General features: G+C 60.8%; 1 protein-coding gene across 1 annotated transcript; it reads left to right on the plus strand.

Moving 5' to 3' along the window:
* Positions 1–387: 387 nt before the first annotated feature.
* Positions 388–10,739, plus strand: NUAK2 (NUAK family kinase 2). The gene is made up of 7 exons (XM_068419356.1): positions 388–597; positions 5,350–5,470; positions 6,824–6,975; positions 7,787–7,852; positions 8,879–8,998; positions 9,318–9,450; positions 9,526–10,739. The coding sequence occupies exons 1-7, from the start codon at positions 403–405 to the stop codon at positions 10,647–10,649; spliced, it is 1,911 nt and encodes a 636-aa protein (XP_068275457.1). The 5' UTR covers positions 388–402; the 3' UTR covers positions 10,650–10,739.
* Positions 10,740–18,946: the final 8,207 nt, after the last annotated feature.

Raw genomic sequence — 18,946 nt, forward strand, 5'->3', positions numbered from 1 at the left:
TAATAACCCTTACTGTAAAGAAATTCTTCCTGATGTCCAACCTGAACCTCCCCTGGCGAAGCTTGAGGCTGTGTCCTCTTGTCCTATCGCTGGTTGCCCGGGAGAAGAGGCCGACTTGTCCCTGGGTTGCCCCTGACCCTCCCTTTGCACCCACACTGTGGGTGCCCCCCTGCTCCGCGGCTCCCCCTTCGCACCCACCCGGGGGTCCCCCCCTTGCACCCCTGTCCGTGGGGTCTCCCCGCAGCCCGGCCCCCCCCGTTCCTCGCACCGGTCCCGGGCGGGGCGGCCGCTGCCGGGCGGCCAATGGGCGCGGGGGGGCGCGGCCGGCGGGGCCGCCGCATTTAGCACCCGGGCCGGGCCGGGCCGTGCTGTGCTGGGAGGTGGCGGAGCCGGGGCCGGGGCATGGAGCCGGGGGCAGCGCTGGCCGCCTCGCTGGCCGAGGGGCTCATCAAGTCGCCGCGGCCGCTGATGAAGAAGCAGGCGGTGAAGCGGCACCACCACAAGCACAACCTCAAGCACCGCTACGAGTTCCTGGAGACGCTGGGGAAGGGCACCTACGGGAAGGTGAAGAAAGCTCGGGAGCGCTCCGGCAAGCTGGTAAGGATCCCCCCGTCCCCGGTGCATCCTCACCGTCCGCCGGTGCGGGCGCTCTGAGCATCCCCCCGCTCCGAGCAGCGTGGCACCGGGGCATCCCCCGGCTCTGGGGCATCCCCCCCTCGCCCCGGTGCATCCCCGCCGGCCCCGGCTCTCCGCAGCGGGTAACCGGGAAGGTGCAGCCCGGCCCCGGCTCTCTCCCTCCCGGGGCCCGTGCCGCAGCCGAGGGCAGCCCGGAGGGTCCTCGCCCCCCCGCCCCGGGGGGTTGCAGCCCCCCTCGCCCACTTGACCGCGTCGGGCTTCCTGGGTGAAGGACCCTGCAGGTATCCGGCAGCGGAGAGCAAACATTGCACTTGAGGCTGAAGGGTTTTCCCTTCCTCTCGCCCTGGTTGGTGGCTGGTTTTGCCCGTCGGCTCTCGGCAGCGGTAGGCAAAGCCAAGCTCCCCCCTCTGAGCCCTGAGTGTCTGGTTGAAATCGTGACTCAATCGACACCTCAGCAAGTGGCTCAACCCAGAGCACAGCCACCCAGCCTGCAGGGAGAGGGGGGGGGACCCTCACCCCAGCAGCGCGGGGTGCTGCTGTCCTGGCAGCCCTCTCCTTTAGGAATCTGCAAGGGTTCAAAGGGCAAACTTGAACATGAGTTCCCTGCCCCTGCTCAGTCCTGAGCACCCTGTGGTGGTGGGACCCTGGAAAGGCACTTGCACACCGACCCGTCTTGAGACCACGGGTGAGCAATGAGGGTCCACCTGCGCGCGGTGAGACTGGCCCAGCAAGGCTCTGAGGGCTGAGCAGGGTGTGAGATCGGATCGCTAACGTGCCACTGAGGCATGTCAAGGAAAACAACTGTAAATCTGGGAGGTTTTCTTGTGTAACGTGACAGCTCTTAATTAAGTCAGATCTGCTATTTCCATTAGCCTATCTGATTCTGAACAAGCTTCTGTTTTGCTGCATGATCAGGGCCTTGAAATGCAGCTTCCACCCACAGACCTAGAAGGATCCCTCCCCTCGGGATGGGTGAGAAGACTTGGCTTTCCCTGTCTGCACCTAACAAAGCTTGTGCAGAGAATCTCTGAACTGCCAGAAAACTTACCTGTCTGCAGAAGCCTCTTAGGACAGGGACTCGTTTGTCTAGCAGCATTGGTCTATTATAATGCAAATTAAATACACAGGCCAATGACTCCTCAATAAATGCTGGAGATAGTCAAAGGCTCGACTAACTAGTACCTTGACTAACTAGTACCTCAGCGAGCTGGCCATGTAGGAACAGGAGGCTTAACCACAAATCTCTCCTCTTCCCACAAATTCTTTCTTGTAGCACTCAGCATTTCCGGACCTGTTTAATCTTCAGGCTTATCCTGAGCTGGGTTGTTATTTGCTCCTTCTCTAAGTGGCTTTCACTTCCTAAACACCGAGGTGTGAGAGCAGGTACTGCTGCTCCGCCGCTTACCCCTCGTGGGCTGCGCAGATCCCACGTTACCGGCTGAGGCTGTAAGGCTGGAGAGGGTTTTGCCTCTGGCTAATCAGAAACTGCCTCTGTCAGATGCACTGAATATTGAACATCTCGTTTTACTGCCTGGCTTTCTTTTTGCCTCTGAATTTTAACCAGCCTACCTGGGCTTAGCTCAGAGCGAGGTGTGTCTCATCAGTTGGTAGACTGCAGGGAAGAGCAGAGTCCCGCAGCTGAAGGGTTATGGGGGACTTCCATGAACATTCTTTTTAAAAAAAAAAAAACCAAAAAACCCAAAAAACCCCACAAAACTTGTTTTCTGGTTAGAAATCCTTTAGGTGAGATGATGCTCACACGTTTTGGTGAGTACTTCTGCTGAGCGCCCTTCCTAGTCCTTGGAAAATTGTTTTGTCCCTGAAATATCAGGCAGGTGGGGAGAGAGTTGCTGGTTCTTTTTTCATTTCCCCTTTTTCTTTTCTTTTCCCCTGCGTCTTTTGCTTTGAAGATTCGGTAATGTGCACTATGGTGGTGCAAACTGCCTCCTGCACCTGTTTGTATGGCAGCATCTGGCCTTTTTTTTTTCTCCCAGCCTGGTTCCCAAGCCCTGGCCTGCAGCCAAGTCAAAGAGAAGGAGGGACCTCCTCTGGGACTCACTTCCAGTGTCAGAAATGTATTTGTGGGCTTGTGTGGTGTCAAGGCAGCACCTGGAATGTTCCAAAGCAGCAAAGCCTCTTTTGATCTCCAGTAAGGGGCGAACCCTGGTCTCTTCCGTAGTGAGTTGTAATCCATATTTCATGAAATGCTGCACTTGCAATCTGGAACACCTTCTGAAGTGCTGCCTGGGGTTGTAGCTTAATGCATCTTTCAGCAGCTGCTGAAAATACCTGTTCTGCCCCCAAAAAACTTTTAATTAAAAGCCTTTTTGACTTGGAAAGTACTCTTAAGTTCTCTAGGCTCCTGCAGCGGGACTTCTTGGGGCTGTTTGCTGCAGGAGATTCTTCTCATAGCATTGGTGGAGGAGGCAGTGTGTAGGCTGTGGCAGTGTCTGTCCCTGGAGCTGCTGGTCCCCATCTCCAGGGTGGCTGGGCACGGCCCTTATGTGTCTCACAGGGAGATCCTCTGCTGTCAGCCCTCTTAGGCAGGGGATGTTTTGAAACAAAGCTGCTTCTCAGCACCCCTGGGGAAGGATGGGGTGGCCAAGGGCTTAGCCTCCCTGGCAGGGCTTGGCAGGCAGATAAATCATCCCACCCTGAGTGGCTGGTTCAGTCTCTGTGGTGTGAGATGCGGACCCTAACAGTGCCCTGCCGTGCCTGACCGTTACCCAGGCGGCTGGCCTGCCTGCGGCAGCGCTCAGCAGTGAGAGCCCCGGGGCTCTAACAGTGCCCTGAACCTGCTCCCTGCTGCAGCCCTGACTCCCGCTGCCTTGGAGGTCACTAACTGCCGGGCTCAGAGGTGAGGATGTTCTCCAGCACGCTGCTGAATGCAGCCAGTGGCATCTCCTAAGGCTTTCCCGTGCTGGCAGCCTGGAGCTGCTTTGTCTTTTCATGGACAGCGGATCTTGCCCTGAGCCCCAGCGCAGCAGTGTGTGTGCCTGAGCATCTTGGTCAGCAAGTGAATGTGCTGCATGCACCCCAAAATTGGATGTTGAGCTTTAGGGGGGAGATGGATGGAGTGAGTCAACAGGAATTTGGGAGGGCAGGAGCAGGCTGACTTGCTGCTTAAACGCTTTGCCTGCGTTCTGGCGGGGGTCAGGTAATCAGGGGCTGGAGCAAAACATTGTTAAACTTTAACCTGTTAACCTAGCACAAAGGTCAGGGAAAAGAATACCTGGCTTTCAAGAAGCTATTAAGCGCCTTCAGTATTGCTTTGTACGGGAACCTGGGCCTGGGTTATTGAACTTTCCTTGGCCAGAGTCCATTCTGCTCGATTGCTTCAACCCGTGGGGCTGGTGCAGGCACAACGCTTCTCCAGGCACAGGGGCAACCCCTGCCCTGGCCAGCGCTGGCCTGAGGTGGCCCAGGGCAGCAGAGATGTGCTCTGGGGCCAAAGGGACTGTCGGGCACCTCTTACATGCCAGTTTTAAGGGCTCAGATGGGCACGTCCTTCTCCCATGAAGACACTGATGCGGCAGCTGAGCTCTCGCCGCTTTAGCGTCTGGTGACTCGCTGGGGGTGCGCTGGGCCTTGCTTAGCAAAGGGCTGCAAACTCGCTCTGAGCCTTCTGCTGCTTGGTGGGCTGGGTCGTGAGGAGGGAGGTTTCCAACTCCCCTAAATCAGAGGGAGACGTGGCTGAGCATCCATCCCGCACCGCCAAAGGTGGAGGAGGGTCCCTGCGCAGAGTAGCCATGAGCATCTCTCCTGTGCTGGCAGCTGGGGCTGGTGGGTGTCCGTGGCCCCTCTCCCCGTTGCTGGGAGACTGGTGCAGGGGACCCTTTATGGGATTAATGCTGTTCCGCATTCTTGTCTGATACAAAAAAAGAGGTTCTGCTGGATTCAGTTGTAAATTCAGCCCTAGGAGCGCATTGTCTCTCCCCAGCCCCTTTGAAAGAGGATTAGAAGGCATCTATTCTCCAGCACTTACTCTTCTTTCTCCTCCCCTTTCAATTTCCTTGTAGAGGATAACTTGAAAACCCAAGTGAAAGCCTGGAAAGCAGCTCACGTCATCGGCGCTGGGTCTCCTCGCTGGCTGGAGCACAGTCCTGTGCCTGGGAGGGATCTGTTCTTTAATGCCAAACTTTCTCTTACCTCTACATAATCAGCTCCTTGAAACAAGTATTTGTGAGGAAAACAAAACCTGTTTTTTAAATTTTCATGACCCCAAGAAGACGTTGTTGTTGTTGTTATCTTCCAAGTCATGTGTGCAGGTCACATTCCTTTGGCTGGCCGCGGTCCAGCGGCGGCTGTAGCCTGGGACACGATTCCTGTAAGCCACGGCCCATGAATGAGGAGTGGGGCTGTGCTGCCTGCGGGAGGAGGCTTGGGGAGCTCCTCTGGTAGGAGCTGGCAGCAGGTTTCCTTTGGGGAGAGCTGGAGGGGGGGCAGCTTCTTCCTTTTGCACAGCAACAGGACTTGGAAAGAATAAAAACCTCATTGATAAAGTTCACTTTTATTGGAGTTGCTTCAGTGGAGCCGTGCAGCGTGGCTCTTGGATACAGCCTGCGTGGGTGGAGAAGCTGGGCCATTGATCTGTTGCTTGTGAGCCCCTTCCCAAAGCGGGGGGGTGGGTTTCTTGCTCCGCAGACGGCTTTGGGCAGCCACGATGCTCCTGGCCCCGACAGCGGGTGACCCTCTGTGCGTGTCCATCCGCAGGTGGCTATCAAGTCAATCCGGAAAGACAAAATCAAGGATGAGCAGGACCTTGTCCACATCCGGAGAGAGATCGAGATCATGTCCTCCCTCAACCACCCCCACATCATCGCTGTCCACGAAGGTGAGCCCTCCTCTCCCCTCCCCTTGCCAGCAGCATCCCCAAGCGGGGCAGGGTACCGGGGCAGGCTCTGCAGAAGCCGTTTGCCGTCACCTGCGCCGTGCTGGTGACTCGGTGCCAGCAGGCAGAGCAGCAGCTGCCGGGCTGTGGGTTCCCTGCGTGCGGAGCAGCGGCGAGGGGAAATACCTGCTCCAGAAATAGCCGCTTCCCTTCCCGTCCCCTCCCGCCCGGAGAGGGAAGCCAGGTCCGAAAGTTTATGTGGCTTTTTGAGGCTGGAAGCCTCGGCGCTGCTGCCGGCGAGAGGCTGTGCCATGGTGGGGAGATGGTGGCCGTGGTCCCCCACAAAGCCCAGTGCTGTGCGTGGCTTGGGTTGTGCTGGACGCTCGCCCTGGCCATGGCAAGTGCTGGAGTGGTGGGAATTTCTGTGGCTCTGCTCTCAGCCCGAGGCAGGAGCTAATCTCGGCACTGGAGTCCTTCCTATTCCCTCCCCCAGGGCATGGGAAAACCAAACCGCGGGGTGCTGGGAGACCTCCTGGTGCTGCTGGGCTTGGCTTTACAGCCAGGGCTGGGCTTTGCTCCCAGGGTGTCAGGGCAACACGGACCAAAGGGAAATTTCTTAACGACCAGACTTAGAGCAAATCTCCAGCTGGATCAGTCTCTGCTTAAACGCTGAGTCCTTTGGCTGCAAACCCGGCGTGCCCCGTGCTCTTCCTCGGGGCTGGCTCTGCCGGGGCTCGTTGCGCGGTGCCAGCACGTGGCCGGTGCCTGGGTTATCGCCGCCTCGCTGGCCTACGTGAGGTATCCAGAGTCCTTTTGTCCTCTAAACAAAAGCGAGTGGGTTGGCAGTTCGTGCGCGGTGTTTGCAAGGACTGAGTCACGCTGGGATTCAAAAATAGTGAGGGAGCTTTCTGCAAACAGGAAGAAAACGCTCCGTCTCTTGGCATGAGCTGGAGCCTTGTTGGGAGCAATGGGAATGCATGGAAAGAGCCTTGCCAAGGGCTAGCGGTGGAGCTACCAGCTGGCACGGCCGGGTGGCCTATCTAACAAAGAACCACACGTCTCGGTCACCTTCTGGCAGAGCAGAGCCCTTCCTCCTGTGCTCTGTGGCTGCAGGGCTGCCTGGCCAGCAGCCCCGGTGGCTCTGTGGGATGTGGGTGGCAGTGCTGGCTGTCCCCCCCGACCTGCAGGTACCTGCAGAAACCCCGACACCTTCGTTTTGTAAAACAGGCGACGGGGTGGGCAGCGCGTTAGGGTCAGCCAGCGCTCCACCTGCTCATTAAAAGGCACGTGCTAACGAGAAGTCCCTTAGCTCTGAGCATCCCTCCTAACGCCCTGCGGCTTCCCATCCCCGCGCAGTGTTTGAGAACAGCAGCAAGATCGTCATCGTGATGGAGTACGCCAGCAAGGGGGACCTGTACGACTACATCAGCGAGCGGCAGCGGCTGCCGGAGCAGGAGGCACGCCACTTCTTCCGGCAGGTCGTGTCGGCCGTCTACTACTGCCACAAGGTGGGTCGGCACCACGCTTCCCACCGCCTGCCCAGGGCTTGTGGCTCTGGGCCTTTCCCAGGAGAGGGGTTAATCCTGCACCTTATCTGAAGGGTGCGGCAGCCCTCAGGCTCATGCTGAGTGGCTTTTGGCAAGGCCTTGCCTTGGCTTTCTGCTGCTGCGGGGTGGGGTGACAAACCCCGCCGGGGAGTTATCGACTCCCGTCCCACCTGGCTGTGGGAGGTGCCCAGGGCTGTCTGCTGGGGCTGAAAGCCAAGCCCTGGGTCACCCGTCTTGTCACCTGAAAGGGATGTAGAGCTGTAGGGCTCTGCCTAGGGCTGTGGGATGAGCCATGCCCGCCCTTGAAGGACCCTCAAGCCCGTGGGTCTCCCTGGAGGACCGAGGCATGGTACCCGCGTGCCCTTGGCAGGAAGGGGGTTACAGGGCACCTCCTGAACCCAAAGCAAATCGGGATCTCACTTAGCTGGGCAGCAGCAGGTCCCGGCAGAGCACGGAGCTGGTCCCACCATGCCCCGGAGGGAGCTGGCACCAGCCACTCATGGGTGTGGGAGCCCAGCGTGGCGCCTGGTGCACGGTGCCACCCTGCTCGTGCTCCCAAGCAGCACGGGGAGCTGGCAGCGCCCATGCCAGGACGTGGTTTACAGCTCGCCCTTATCCAGGCACCCGGGGTTATTTACTGCTCCTCTGATTGCCGTCACCATGCCCTGTTTGCGTGCCGCAGTGCCCGTGAACGGCAGTGACCTCCCGGCGCTGACTTTCCCTTCCTCAAACACGCTGTAAACTAACCCCAGCTCTCCCTTCCCTCGTGCAGAACGGGATCGTTCACAGGGACCTCAAGCTGGAGAACATCCTTCTCGATGCAAACGGGAACATCAAGGTGAGCGGCCGGCAGAGCCTGGCCACGCTTTGGGTGTCACCCAGCAAAGGGGTCTAGGGGATGCTGCCCCGCGGGGGTGCACTGGGGGTGGCCATGACACCCCTGTCCCCCCAGGGCACGTGGTTCTCCGCAGCTCTGGGAAGCGTCTGTGGGCTCCGGGGCCACTGGCATTGCCCAGGAGATGGGGAGCCAGGAGGGTGCCCGTACCTGCCCCCCTGCCAGTACCTGCCCCCCGCTCTCTGTGCCAGGCAGCTGAGTGGGAGAGGGTGCAGGGGCAGAGCCTCGGCGCTGCCTGTGAGAGCCATAAAGTGTATCTGGCTGCTGATAAGAGGGCGAAGTCTGAACGCTGAGGTCAAGGCACGACCGGCTGGATGGGAAAGGGCTCTCCCAGTGAAAGTCCTGGTTGTGCCGGCCAGGCTGGCGGAGGGAGGTGCAGGGCAGCTCCCGGCTCCGCTGGCCCCGAGCGATGCTTTTTGCCTTGGCTGGGGCCGCAGCCGGGATCGGTGCGGTCGGTGACAAACAGGCTGCGGGGCTTTATCTCTGCAAGGGGTAATTTAGCAATTGGGAGCTGGCGGACAGGGGCTGTACCTTCTGCTGGCTGAGAGGTGATGGGTGTAATGAGGATAATGAATGGCTGTGCACGAGGTGGAGCAGATAGGGACTGGAGCAGCCGCGTGTGGCTGTGGATGAGCTGGAGGAGAGCCCGGCAGCGCTCCCTCTAACCACACCTTTGCCGCAGCCCCTGCTTCCAGCACGCGGGGATGGGGCTGGAGGGGCAGAGCTGCGGGGCAGCTGCTGTGGTGGCTGGGACGAGCTTTCTGGGAGGGGGAGAGGGGCCAGAGCAGCCTTGGGGGTGGAAAGCTGGGTGCTGCTGCTCCCCAAGGAGCCTGAGGGCACCCAGGACCAGGGTGCCAAGGGCAAGCCTGGGTTCAACCAAGCCTGCAGCTTGAGAGCGTTGGGTGGCAACGTTGCTCCACCTGCAAAGGGGGACTTTGCTGCTTGGTAACAGCTATAAATGTCCTCCAGATTGCAGACTTTGGCCTGTCCAACGTTTACCAGCAGGACAAACTCCTGCAGACTTACTGCGGCAGCCCTCTCTACGCATCCCCCGAAATCATCAACGGGAGGCCCTACAAGGGCCCCGAGGTAGGTTGTGCCTCACCCCCTGCGGTGGGGTGTCTTGCTGCCTCGTCGCTTGGACATGGGAAAGCACTGGGTGTTTTCCCAGTGGGGCATCCTGGGCAGAGCCCTGCCTGCGTGGTTTGGGGTAACAGGTCCCCTAGGACCGAGCGCTGCATGGTTGGGGTGGACATGGGGGGATGCAGGTGGCTGGAGCTGCCCCAAGCTCTGTCCCCACTGCGGCTACTGCCATCCCGGGACCTGCTGCTGTGGGGGCCCTGCCCAGGTGGGGTGGGGGTCAGGGCAGCCCCCAAGACCCCTCCAGGCTCATCTCACCCTCTCACAGGTGGACAGCTGGTCCCTGGGTGTTCTCCTCTACATCCTGGTCCACGGCACGATGCCATTTGATGGCCACGACTACAAGACTCTGGTCAAGCAGATCACGAGCGGGGACTACCGGGAGCCCACGAAGCTGTCGGGTAGGCAGACCCCCACCACCCTGCACATCCCCCTTCCCCATGTTCCCTTCGGTGCCTGACCTGCCTCTTCCCCAGATGCCTGTGGGCTAATCCGCTGGATGCTGATGGTGAACCCAGAGCGCCGTGCCACCATCGAGGACATCGCCACGCACTGGTGGGTGAACTGGGGCTACAAAGTGCCCATCGGGGAGCAAGAGCTGCTGCGGGAGAGCGAGTCCCCCCTGGCCACGGTGGCAGAGTGGCTTCGCCGCTCCTCCCGGCCCCTCCTGGAGAACGGCTCCAAGGTGCGATGCTTCTTGAAGCAGCACATCCCTGGCGTGACCCTGGAGCGGCAGCGCTCCCTCAAGAAGTCCAAGAAGGAGAACGACGTCTCCCATGCGCTGCAGGAGGTGGCTCTGGCCCCGGAGAACCCCTCCAAGTCCATCCTCAAGCGGCCCAAGGGCATCCTGAAGAAGAGAAACTCCTGTGAGCAGAAGGTGCCGGGCCCCGGCCCCCCGCCAGCGGGAGAGGCGAGGGGTGAGGATGGTGAGGTGGCCGCTGCGGGTCTCACCCGGATCCTGTCCTCCGGGACGCTGGCTTGCAGCGCGGGCGTTGGAGCGGTGCCCACGGCCGTGCCCAAGAAGGGAATACTGAAAAAGCCCTCGGCGAGGGAGTCGGGGTATTACTCGTCCCTGGAGTGCTGCGAGTCCGGGGATGTCCTGGACGCGGGGAGCTTGGACATTGATGGGAACGTGTTTGCTGACACCCCCTCCCCAGAGCAGGGCCCCCAGGGTCTCCCCACCCGTCGGAAAGGCATCCTCAAGCACAACGGCAAGTACTCCTCCAGCAGCACAGAGCCAGACAGCCCCCCCGGGCAGGGCTTCGGGGGCTTCAGCGAGGTGCCCCTGCCCCAGGTGCCCCGCGCCCGCCCGTCCAGCGCTGTGAGCGAGGACAGCATCCTCTCCACAGAGTCCTTCGATCAGCTCGACCTGCCCACCCGTGTCCCCCACGGCGGCCGGGGCATGCGGGGCTGCGTCTCTGCCGACAGCCTCCTCCGGCTGGAAGAGGAGGAGGAGGTGGAGGAAGGGCGCAGGCTGCGCCGCTGGACTGTGACCCATTGCCGGAGCCCCCTGGGAGAGAGCAGCTTGTCCCTGGCCAGCTGTGACAACGTCACCGAGCTCTACCGGCGTGCCGTGGCCATCAGCATGAAGCTGAGCTGAGGGCACCTCCCGGCAGGGCTCCCCGGGGGGTGCGTGTTGGGGAGGGGGCCGAGCCCTACCTGCCCTGGGGCTAACGGTGCTGCTGAGCCACATCCCATGTATTTATTTTGCAGCCTTGGGGAGGAGCGCGGGTGCTGGGGGGTGTTGGTGGGGGGACGTCCTGGGACCAGGACATTAAATGGACCGAAGCCCCTGGTGATCCAGCCACGGCCCCTGTGGAGGGGCTGGGGAGTCCTGCAGGCTCCTCGCTGCTGTCCTCCCCTTGCAAACAGGCTCATCTCATGGTGGGGGGGTGGGAACCAAGGGGGTGGGGGGATTTTTCTTTTCCTTTGCACTGTTTTTTTGGCTGCACAAGATAACGCATGGGGCAGGTGATATACCTCAAACAAGATGGAGATGTAGCAGGGTGCTGGTGAGGGGCTGAAAGGTGCTGCCCTGGCTGCTGCCTGTGGGCTGGGCTCTTGGGACGTGCTGGCAACGGGGTTCAAACCGCTCAGGCCCTGGCTCTTCCCTCTCCTGTGCTGAGAAACCCAACTGGATCTGGCCGAAACCCCTGTCTGAGAACATGCTCTGATGCCAACATCTATTTTTTTTTTTTTTTTGATATTGAAAGGAGGAAAAAAAAAAAGTGCCTTGTTTGAGGCACCACTTCTTTATTTATTGCCTTTGTCCGACTTGATGTGGGACTGCAGCAGCCCGGGCTGTGTCTGGCTCCACAATGGCCACCCAGATGTTTTTCAGCGGGGGGTGGAGGTGTCTGTGCCCTTGTCTCATGTGCCGCGCGTCGAAGCTCCATTGCACTATTGCCACGTGTTTGCTGGCCCTTTCCCTTCTCCAGGGTATGTGTGTTTTCTCCTCCTTCCTACAACGTGGTCTTGAGAAAACCATTAAATTAAAAGCAAACGGTGACCCTGAGTTGTTCTCTTGATTGCCTCCTCTCGCAGGTGCCTCAGCCGGAGGAAGGATGGAGCGAGGCTGAGCCTGGGCAGACGGAGCTTGGCCATGGCACGTACCACGGGGCTGTCTCCTCTCTGCCTCTTTCCCCCAGTGTCCTTTATCCTCTCCTCCTGCTGCGGCATTGAAACCAGTTTTATTGCTCTATAAAGCACTGTAACGATTTCCCGTTTCCAGTTGGGTTAAGAGGAGACGTTTCAGGTCTCCTCCGCCCCACCACGGAAAGGCTGAGCCGTAGGGCTGCGAGCCAGGAATGCCACCCCTCCAGGAATGCCACCCCTCCAGGAATGCCACCCCTTGTCCCGCTGAAGCCGTGGGGGGCCCCGCACGCTCTGCCCCCCGCTGCGCATTCCCCGCGTGCTTCCCGTGCCATTAGGAAAGGCTGGAGCGCTTAAAGCCACTCCGAGGGCATCCAGCTCAGCCAGGGCAAAGTCCTGGTGCCCTGTGGGCTGCTGAGGTGGGATGGGGCGAGTCAGGGGCTGCAGCACCCACGGGTCCAGGGCATGGAGCATCCCAAGGTGGAGGTTGGGTCGGGCTGAGGTTTGTAACAGCCACTGAGCCTCCTTTTTGGAAGGTGCCTGTGGGTTTGGTTCCTGGAGCATCCCAGGGTGCTGCGGTCCACTTTCATTAATGATTTACAAGAAAATGTTCTTTGTGGTGGTTTCAGAGCTGGGCGGAGCTGCAGCAGCTCTGGGCGGGCACAGGGCGGGTGCGAGGCACCCACTGACCACCCCATCACGCCTGTCCTGGCCGGCTGGTTTAGGAGCAGCGTCTTGGCTGGCTCAGCCCAGCCCCGGCTTGGCGCAGCCCCCGGGGGCTGTTGGGGTGAGCAGAGCCCCTGCCCACCCTGTCCTGGGCCGCAGTGATGTACAAGGATGCCATCAGAGACTGGCAGGGCTGGATGAGTGGGTGAAGAGGGGAGGCTCAGCCCGAAGGCACCTCGGAGGTGGTGGGAGGGGGCCGCAGTGACTGTCCCCCGTCCCTCCTGGTGCCCCCTCCCCGCGCTGTGCCTGTGCTCCCCGGATTCCCCCACCAGCCCTTGGAAACGGTCCTTTCATCCCAGCCCCGATTCCCGCTGCCTCTGCCCCCTATGCAGCAAATGCCCCCCGCAGCAGGGGGCTCAGTCCCCCTTTCAGGCCACGACCGTTATTAACGGCTCTCTTTCATCCAGCCCTTTCATCCCGTGGATTCACAAACCCTCTGCTTCCCTCCAGCCTCCCGAGCTCCTGGGAGCCGCTTAGTGCAGCCCCCACCCCTGTCCCCCCCCCAGTGGGTGTTTGAAGCGGGTGAGAATGACCTCAGCAGCATTTTGCTGAGAAAATGCCATTTTTTGGGGGTGACTTCAGCCGACCTGCTGCGTTTGTTGCCAGTGCAGGCAGTGCTGCCTCGACACGTGGGAGCGGAGCTGTGCTCCTGCCAGGCTGGCTGAGGGGAGAGGGAAATGGGGAGAAACACACAAAGATAAGTTGTCCCTGCTGATGTGCTTGGGGAACAGCATGTTGCCCTGTGGATTTACACTATGCCGGTGCAAATTTCCCTTGTCACTGTCCCGAGGGGTTACTGTGGCTGCTGGGGGACAGCCTGGACCCCCTCCTGCCGGCTTCCTATCTGGGCACCGGTGTGTCCCCGCAGGCTGCACCCCAGGGACCCGAGCTGCTAGAGGGCAGGTGTGGGGATTTTCAGGCATGAAAATTGGGCATTTCCAGGGAATTTTCAGGTGTGAGGGGGGTTGGGGTGGATGGCACGGCTGTGGCTTGGTGGCTCACTTGCACCCCAGGTGTGCTGCACTGTGCACCAGCCCGGACCTCCAACCCTGCTCATCTGCGGCTGTTTCAGGAGCCACGTCCCCGTGCGACGTTCACGAGCAGCCCCAGGGCCCGTGTGCCCTGAAAAAGGGGAGAAAAGGGTGTTTTGGGGCCGAGGTGGCTGGAGGAGGGGAAGCAAGAAGCTCCTGCCCCCACTCCCAGCAGGTCTGGGTTTCCCGGCAGCGGGGAGCCGTCAGCGCTCCCCTGCCCCGGGGAGCTGCCGGGGCCCTGAGTCACCCCGCGGCGCCGCGCTCCTGCCCGGGCTTGTGCCGGGGAGCCCGGATGAGCCGAGCCCATATTTGGGTCTTGGAGCAGAGCAGGCTTGGGGGGATGCGGCGTGGGAAGGGAGACATGTGCCTTCCCTTGGGGGGGTGGTTGTGACCCCCAGGGAAAGCCACCAGCACATGGTGTTGAGACCCCACCGAGCGGTGCAGGGGGCAGCTGGCAGCTCCGCTGGCGCTTGCAAGGACCATTCTTATGTTGTTGGAAAGGAGCCAGCAGCAGGGCCACAGCCTGCTCTTGTTAGCCACTGGCTCCTAACGATGCCCAGGGCACTGAGCGGCTCAGGGAAACGCGGGTAGGTGCCCCAGGTGCTTTGGGGGTTTCCTACCAGCTGCCCACCCGCTGCCATCTCCCCGACGGCCGGGACCGAGCCACGCCGCCGTTCCTTCCTGTAGAAATCTCCTGTTGGGTTTCTTTTTCCCCTCAGGTTTTCTGCTTGAGCGTTTTTGTGTCTGTCTGACGCATCGTGGGCCCAGAGCCAACGATATTTCTAAGGCATTTTGTCGTAACTTTGAGTGCCAGAACAATTAACACAACAAAGTTGGGATGTTTCTTTTGCGTGTGATGCTTTCAAAGTAGAGCTTTTCTTTTTAAGGTACCTCCACTACTACCTGTTTGATTGCTGGATTTCTTTGAAGATCTGAAGACGAGAAATCCCCACATGAAAGTCCTCCCGTCTTCAATGGCACTTTGCTGCAGCCTGGAGCGGCCGGAAAAGGGGAGAAAGCGGCACCCGGAAACTTTGATCCTGTTTCCCTGGAGCACGAGGAATGGCTGCGTCACGTCTGAGCCCCAGACTTAAAAATGTAACCCCGTACCCAGCTGGGGACCCAGATAACCGAGCGCTGCTGACCCCCCTGAAGCCCCAGTGCCCTCCTGAAGCCGCGGCCGTGCCGCTCGGGCTGCCGGGTCTCTGCCGGAGGAGGCGGCCCGCGGGATTTCTCCGAGCAGGGTGACTCTGCCCGTCTACCCAGACCCACAGCTCCGCACTCCTGGGGTGTGCAGCGCTGGGGCTGGGGTCCACCCTGCAGCAGGGGAGCGGGGAGAGGGTGCTGTGCTCTGTTATTGCACGGTTTGCAGCTCAGGGACAGTCCGGCCACCTCCTGTCCTGCCCGTCATTTCCAGGGCCACCAGCCCCATCGTGCCTGCCGTGAGCTGATGGGATGCGCAAGCCGCACTCGCATCGTGGGACCCTCAAATCACAGAATCACAGAATCAATGAGGTGGGAAAAGCCCTCTGGGATCATCGAGTCCAACCATTGCCCTGACACCACCATGGCAACTAGACCAGGGCACTAAGTGCCATGTCCAGGCTTTTCTTAAACCCCTCCAGAGATGGTGACTCCACCACCTCCCTGGGCAGCCCCTTCCAGTGTCTAATGACCCTTGCTGAGAAGAAATGCTTCCTAATGTCCAACCTGAACCTCCACAGCGAAGCTTGAGGCTGTGTCCTCTTGTCCTAGCGCTGGTTGCCTGGGAGAAGAGGCCGACTCCCACTGCGCTACAACCTCCCTTCAGGTAGTTGTAGACTGCACTAAGGTCTACACAAGGTCTAACAAATGCCCTCACTGGGTAGCCGTTCACCTGAGCATCCTGCCCAGCACAGCCCATCCCTCACCGAGCCCCCGGGGCGGCCAGGCACGGCTGCACCGACAGCTGCCCCACGGCGATAAAACCCTGTGCGCTTCTCAAGGCCTTTATATATGTGCAGAGCGGGCACGGGAGGCACAGAGCTGGCTGGGCTGGGCACACCGTCACCGGCTGCTATCGCCCGGTGGGAGCGGGGCTGCGACGGGGCTCTGCAGGGCCGTGGCACACCCAGATGCTGTCTCCTTGCCAGGCTGCCAGCTCAGCCCTCCCCGCCGGAGCCGGCTGAACCGCTTTCTCCGGGTGCAGGTTCGGCTTCTTGCAAAAGCGGGTGAGGCAAGAAAGGAGCCCATTTTTCCGGAGGCAGTGGCTGGGGGGGGTCGGGGCTCGGTGCTGCTCACACACAGGGCAGTTCCCAGCCGGGATGCAAACCCGGTCCTGCCACGGCAATGATGTCCCAACCTATGCAAACACCACGAGCGAGAAGCAGGCTCCTGGCAACTCCGCGGGAGGTCCTGTGGGTAGATGGGTATTGGCATTCCCATTTTACACCTGAAGAAGCTGGAGTCACGCAGTTACTTGGGTGTCTGAAGATGCAAAGCGTTGCCTCACTGGATCGTCAGGACTGCCTTGGTTGGCTGGGTACCAACCTCCTGAATTCGGGACCCACCAGGTCCAGCCCTTTCAAGAAACCCGTCTGGGTGCTTCTTTGCATTCAGAGGCAACCAGATATGTTGTGAAAATCACCCTCCCCTGCAGCTCCCAGCTGTCCCACACTCCTTTCCCGTGTGAGCCACAGGACAAGCTCCCTCGCAGTGCCGGGCTGGGGGATGGAGGTTCCCGGCTGATGCAGAAATGGCTCTTGGCAGAGGTGTTTGGGAGCCTCCTGCTCCCCAGTGCTGGCTAACGGCAGCCCTGCGCCAGCTGCCGTGCAGACCCAGCCGGGAGGGTCACGGTGTTGGGGTGCAGCCTTGCTTGGGGTCTGGCTTTTCCCCAGTGCACTGGCCTCAGTGGAGCCATGCCCGGCTGGAGAGGTGCTGGCCTGGGCACTACGGAGATGCCGTTGCAGTGATGTGACAGTGAGAGAAGGTGTTGCAAACCTTGGTGTCCCACGGGGTCACCTGAGTCACTGCACTGTCAGCCTCGCCCCAGACGGGCCACCCCAGGGACCCACACTGCCTCAGAGGTGACTCCAGTGGCTTGTGCAAACCCAAGGTGCTCCACAGGCAGATAAAGGGCTGGGATGAGGGTCTCTGTAGCCGGGGAGCTGCCCACAGTGCAGCCCTGCATCTCTGCGCCCTGCCTGCATCTGCCCATGACACCCTGCCCTGGGCAGCGGGGAGGGCACCAGCCCACAGGCACAGGGCATGGGGATGGCAGAGCCATCATGGACCCCCCAGGAGGCCTGGGAGGGCAGCAGGACCCCGAGCCTTTGGCCTATCCCTTTGGCCATTTGGTGCCTGGCATGGGGCACCGAATGTTTAATTTGATTTACGTCGGGACCTGCGCATCGCTCAGCCCCGCGAGGGTGGCGGGGGATCCATGGTCTCAGCTCAGGGGTGCCCAGCTGGTGCTCGGCTGGGTCGGCACCTTGAGATAAGGCAGTTCGAAAGGGAGGGATGGGACGGTGCTGCCCCGACCCTCTGTCCCTCCCCAGTGGCTCTTGTTGGGCAGGAGGCAGCTGGGGCAGCGGGGAGAGAACGCGGACCCCCCCAGCCTCCGCCGCGCTATGACTGACCTGCGAGTCCGGGCAGACGCGATCAATTATTTTTCTAATCTTATCTAGCTGTCTTTCTCCTGTGTGCCTTTCTCTCCCTCCTTCCCCTCCCTCTCCTGCACTTTGTAGCCACCCGACAGCCCCGCTTCCCCCCTCCAGCCCTTCGCTTTGATCCTAGGAAGAAGCAATTGATCCTCCTTATCTTTATTGTGGTAAAGACATTCCCAGCACTGCCCTTAATTAAATTCCTCTTCATTTTCCTCCATAAGCCTTTCATTCCCCCAACCCCAGACGAGTATTTATTTTCCAATGTACGATTAAATTATTAGATGGGCCATGAGTGTAACAGCAGCCAGATCCACGGGGGCCAGCCCCGATGGCGATGAGGGAAGCAGGACGGGCTCACGGGTGGCAGCAGCCTTCTGCGCCCTGCCGTGCTCTGGGGAGGGCCATGGTGGCATTGACACTGGTCAAGGTGGCATTGGCACTGGTCACGGTGGTATTGGCACTGGTCACGGCGGCATGGGCACTGCCCACAGTAGCACAGGCACTGGCCACGGTGGCATTGGCACCAGTGATGGTGGCACGGGCACCGGCCACCGGCCACCGCTGCTCGCATCAGGTGAGACCCGAGCGCCCCGGATCCGGCCACCAGCTGTGGCTCTGCCCCACTTCAAGCTTTTCCGCTCGGAAATTTTTCCTCCAGACACTTTGACCTCGGGGGCAGTGAGTATTTTTCATGTAGATCAGTCGAAATTCCCCGGGAGCCGGCGCAGGAATGCGAAGCATGTTATCCTCGGTACCAGCGCTTTCTTTTTACAGCCTAAGCTTGGCCACGCCGGCGGGGGGGAGGGGATGTCTGGGGTCCCGCCGTCTTTCCCATTGATGATTGCCAACATCCCTCTCCCCAAACCCCTTTCCTCCTTCTCCTCTTCCTCCTCCTCCTTGGGAAAACTCCCCCTCTGCGTTGCACCCCTGCGCTGCAGCACGCCTGGGGTGGGCGCCCCGGTGGGTGCCCGGGTGAGGGTCCCCACTCTGGGGTTTGCAGCGGGGTGAGGGGGGGTGAGGCAATGCCAGCAGCACCCCAAAAAGGAGCCCATCTCCAGCTCCCCATGTCTGTCCTCCTCAGCGGGCACCACCCTCTGCGTGCCCCCACGCCAGCCCCACGCGATGCGGCTCACAGTGGATACGAGCTGCTGCTCCCCAAGCCGGGGAAGCGGTGGCTGAGCCCCGGGGCCATGAGGGTCCCTGTGCCCGGTGACACCGGCTCAGCGTGTGCCTCGCAGCCACCGGCGCTGCCCGGGCCCCCGCCGCCCCCGTCGCTCTGTCTGATCCCGCTCTCAATAGCGGACCCGGAGCCCAGCTGCAGCTATTACATAAAATGCAATTAGCGACGCGGGTGATGGAGGCCTGAATGGCATTAAGGAATTCCTCGCAGGCTGACGTCAAAGCTTCACCTCTCCTCCTGTCACCCACACAAAGGGGGCCCTTATGAGTCCCCCCGGCCCCGTTGTGCCGGTGCTGGCTGGGAGAATGCGAGTCCTCAGGGAGCCCCGGGCTGCACATGCCACGCGGGAATTGTCCCTGCGACCAGCACAAATGTCACCAGCAGCTCCCTGGCTCCCTGCGCGGGGTTTTCTGGCTCCTGCCTCCCCCTTCCCTGGCATGGGAAGATGCCGGCAGGCCCCGTCTGCCAGCTGCTCGCCCACGGGAGCGGGGCTCGGCCGTGTGCCCAGGCCTGGGGAGCGGGAGGATGCTGGGTGCTGAGGGGCAGCGGGGATGTCACTCCTGGCTGGCATGACCCAGCCCACGGGCTCTGCTGCTCTGCGGGGCAGGATGGAAGTGGGGACCAGCCCCCGGCAGCTGGGCAGGGGGGTCAGGCAGGTCTGGGAACAGGGGGTACCAGAGGTCCCGAAATTCCCACGGGGATGGCAGCTGCCCAGAGCTCCCTG

The sequence above is a fragment of the Nyctibius grandis genome, chromosome 27 (genome assembly GCF_013368605.1).
Source record: "Nyctibius grandis isolate bNycGra1 chromosome 27, bNycGra1.pri, whole genome shotgun sequence".
Lineage (NCBI taxonomy): Eukaryota > Metazoa > Chordata > Aves > Nyctibiiformes > Nyctibiidae > Nyctibius > Nyctibius grandis.

What these genes read in the sequence shown, in the direction of transcription:
- NUAK2 (XM_068419356.1), top strand. Translation starts at nt 403, where the DNA reads ATGGAGCCGGGGGCAGCGCTGGCCGCCTCGCTGGCCGAGGGGCTCATC. An exon ending in GGGAGCGCTCCGGCAAGCTG is followed by an intron (nt 598 to 5,349) that starts GTAAGGATCCCC and finishes GTCCATCCGCAG; the next exon opens with GTGGCTATCAAGTCAATCCG. An exon ending in GGCCCTACAAGGGCCCCGAG is followed by an intron (nt 8,999 to 9,317) that starts GTAGGTTGTGCC and finishes ACCCTCTCACAG; the next exon opens with GTGGACAGCTGGTCCCTGGG.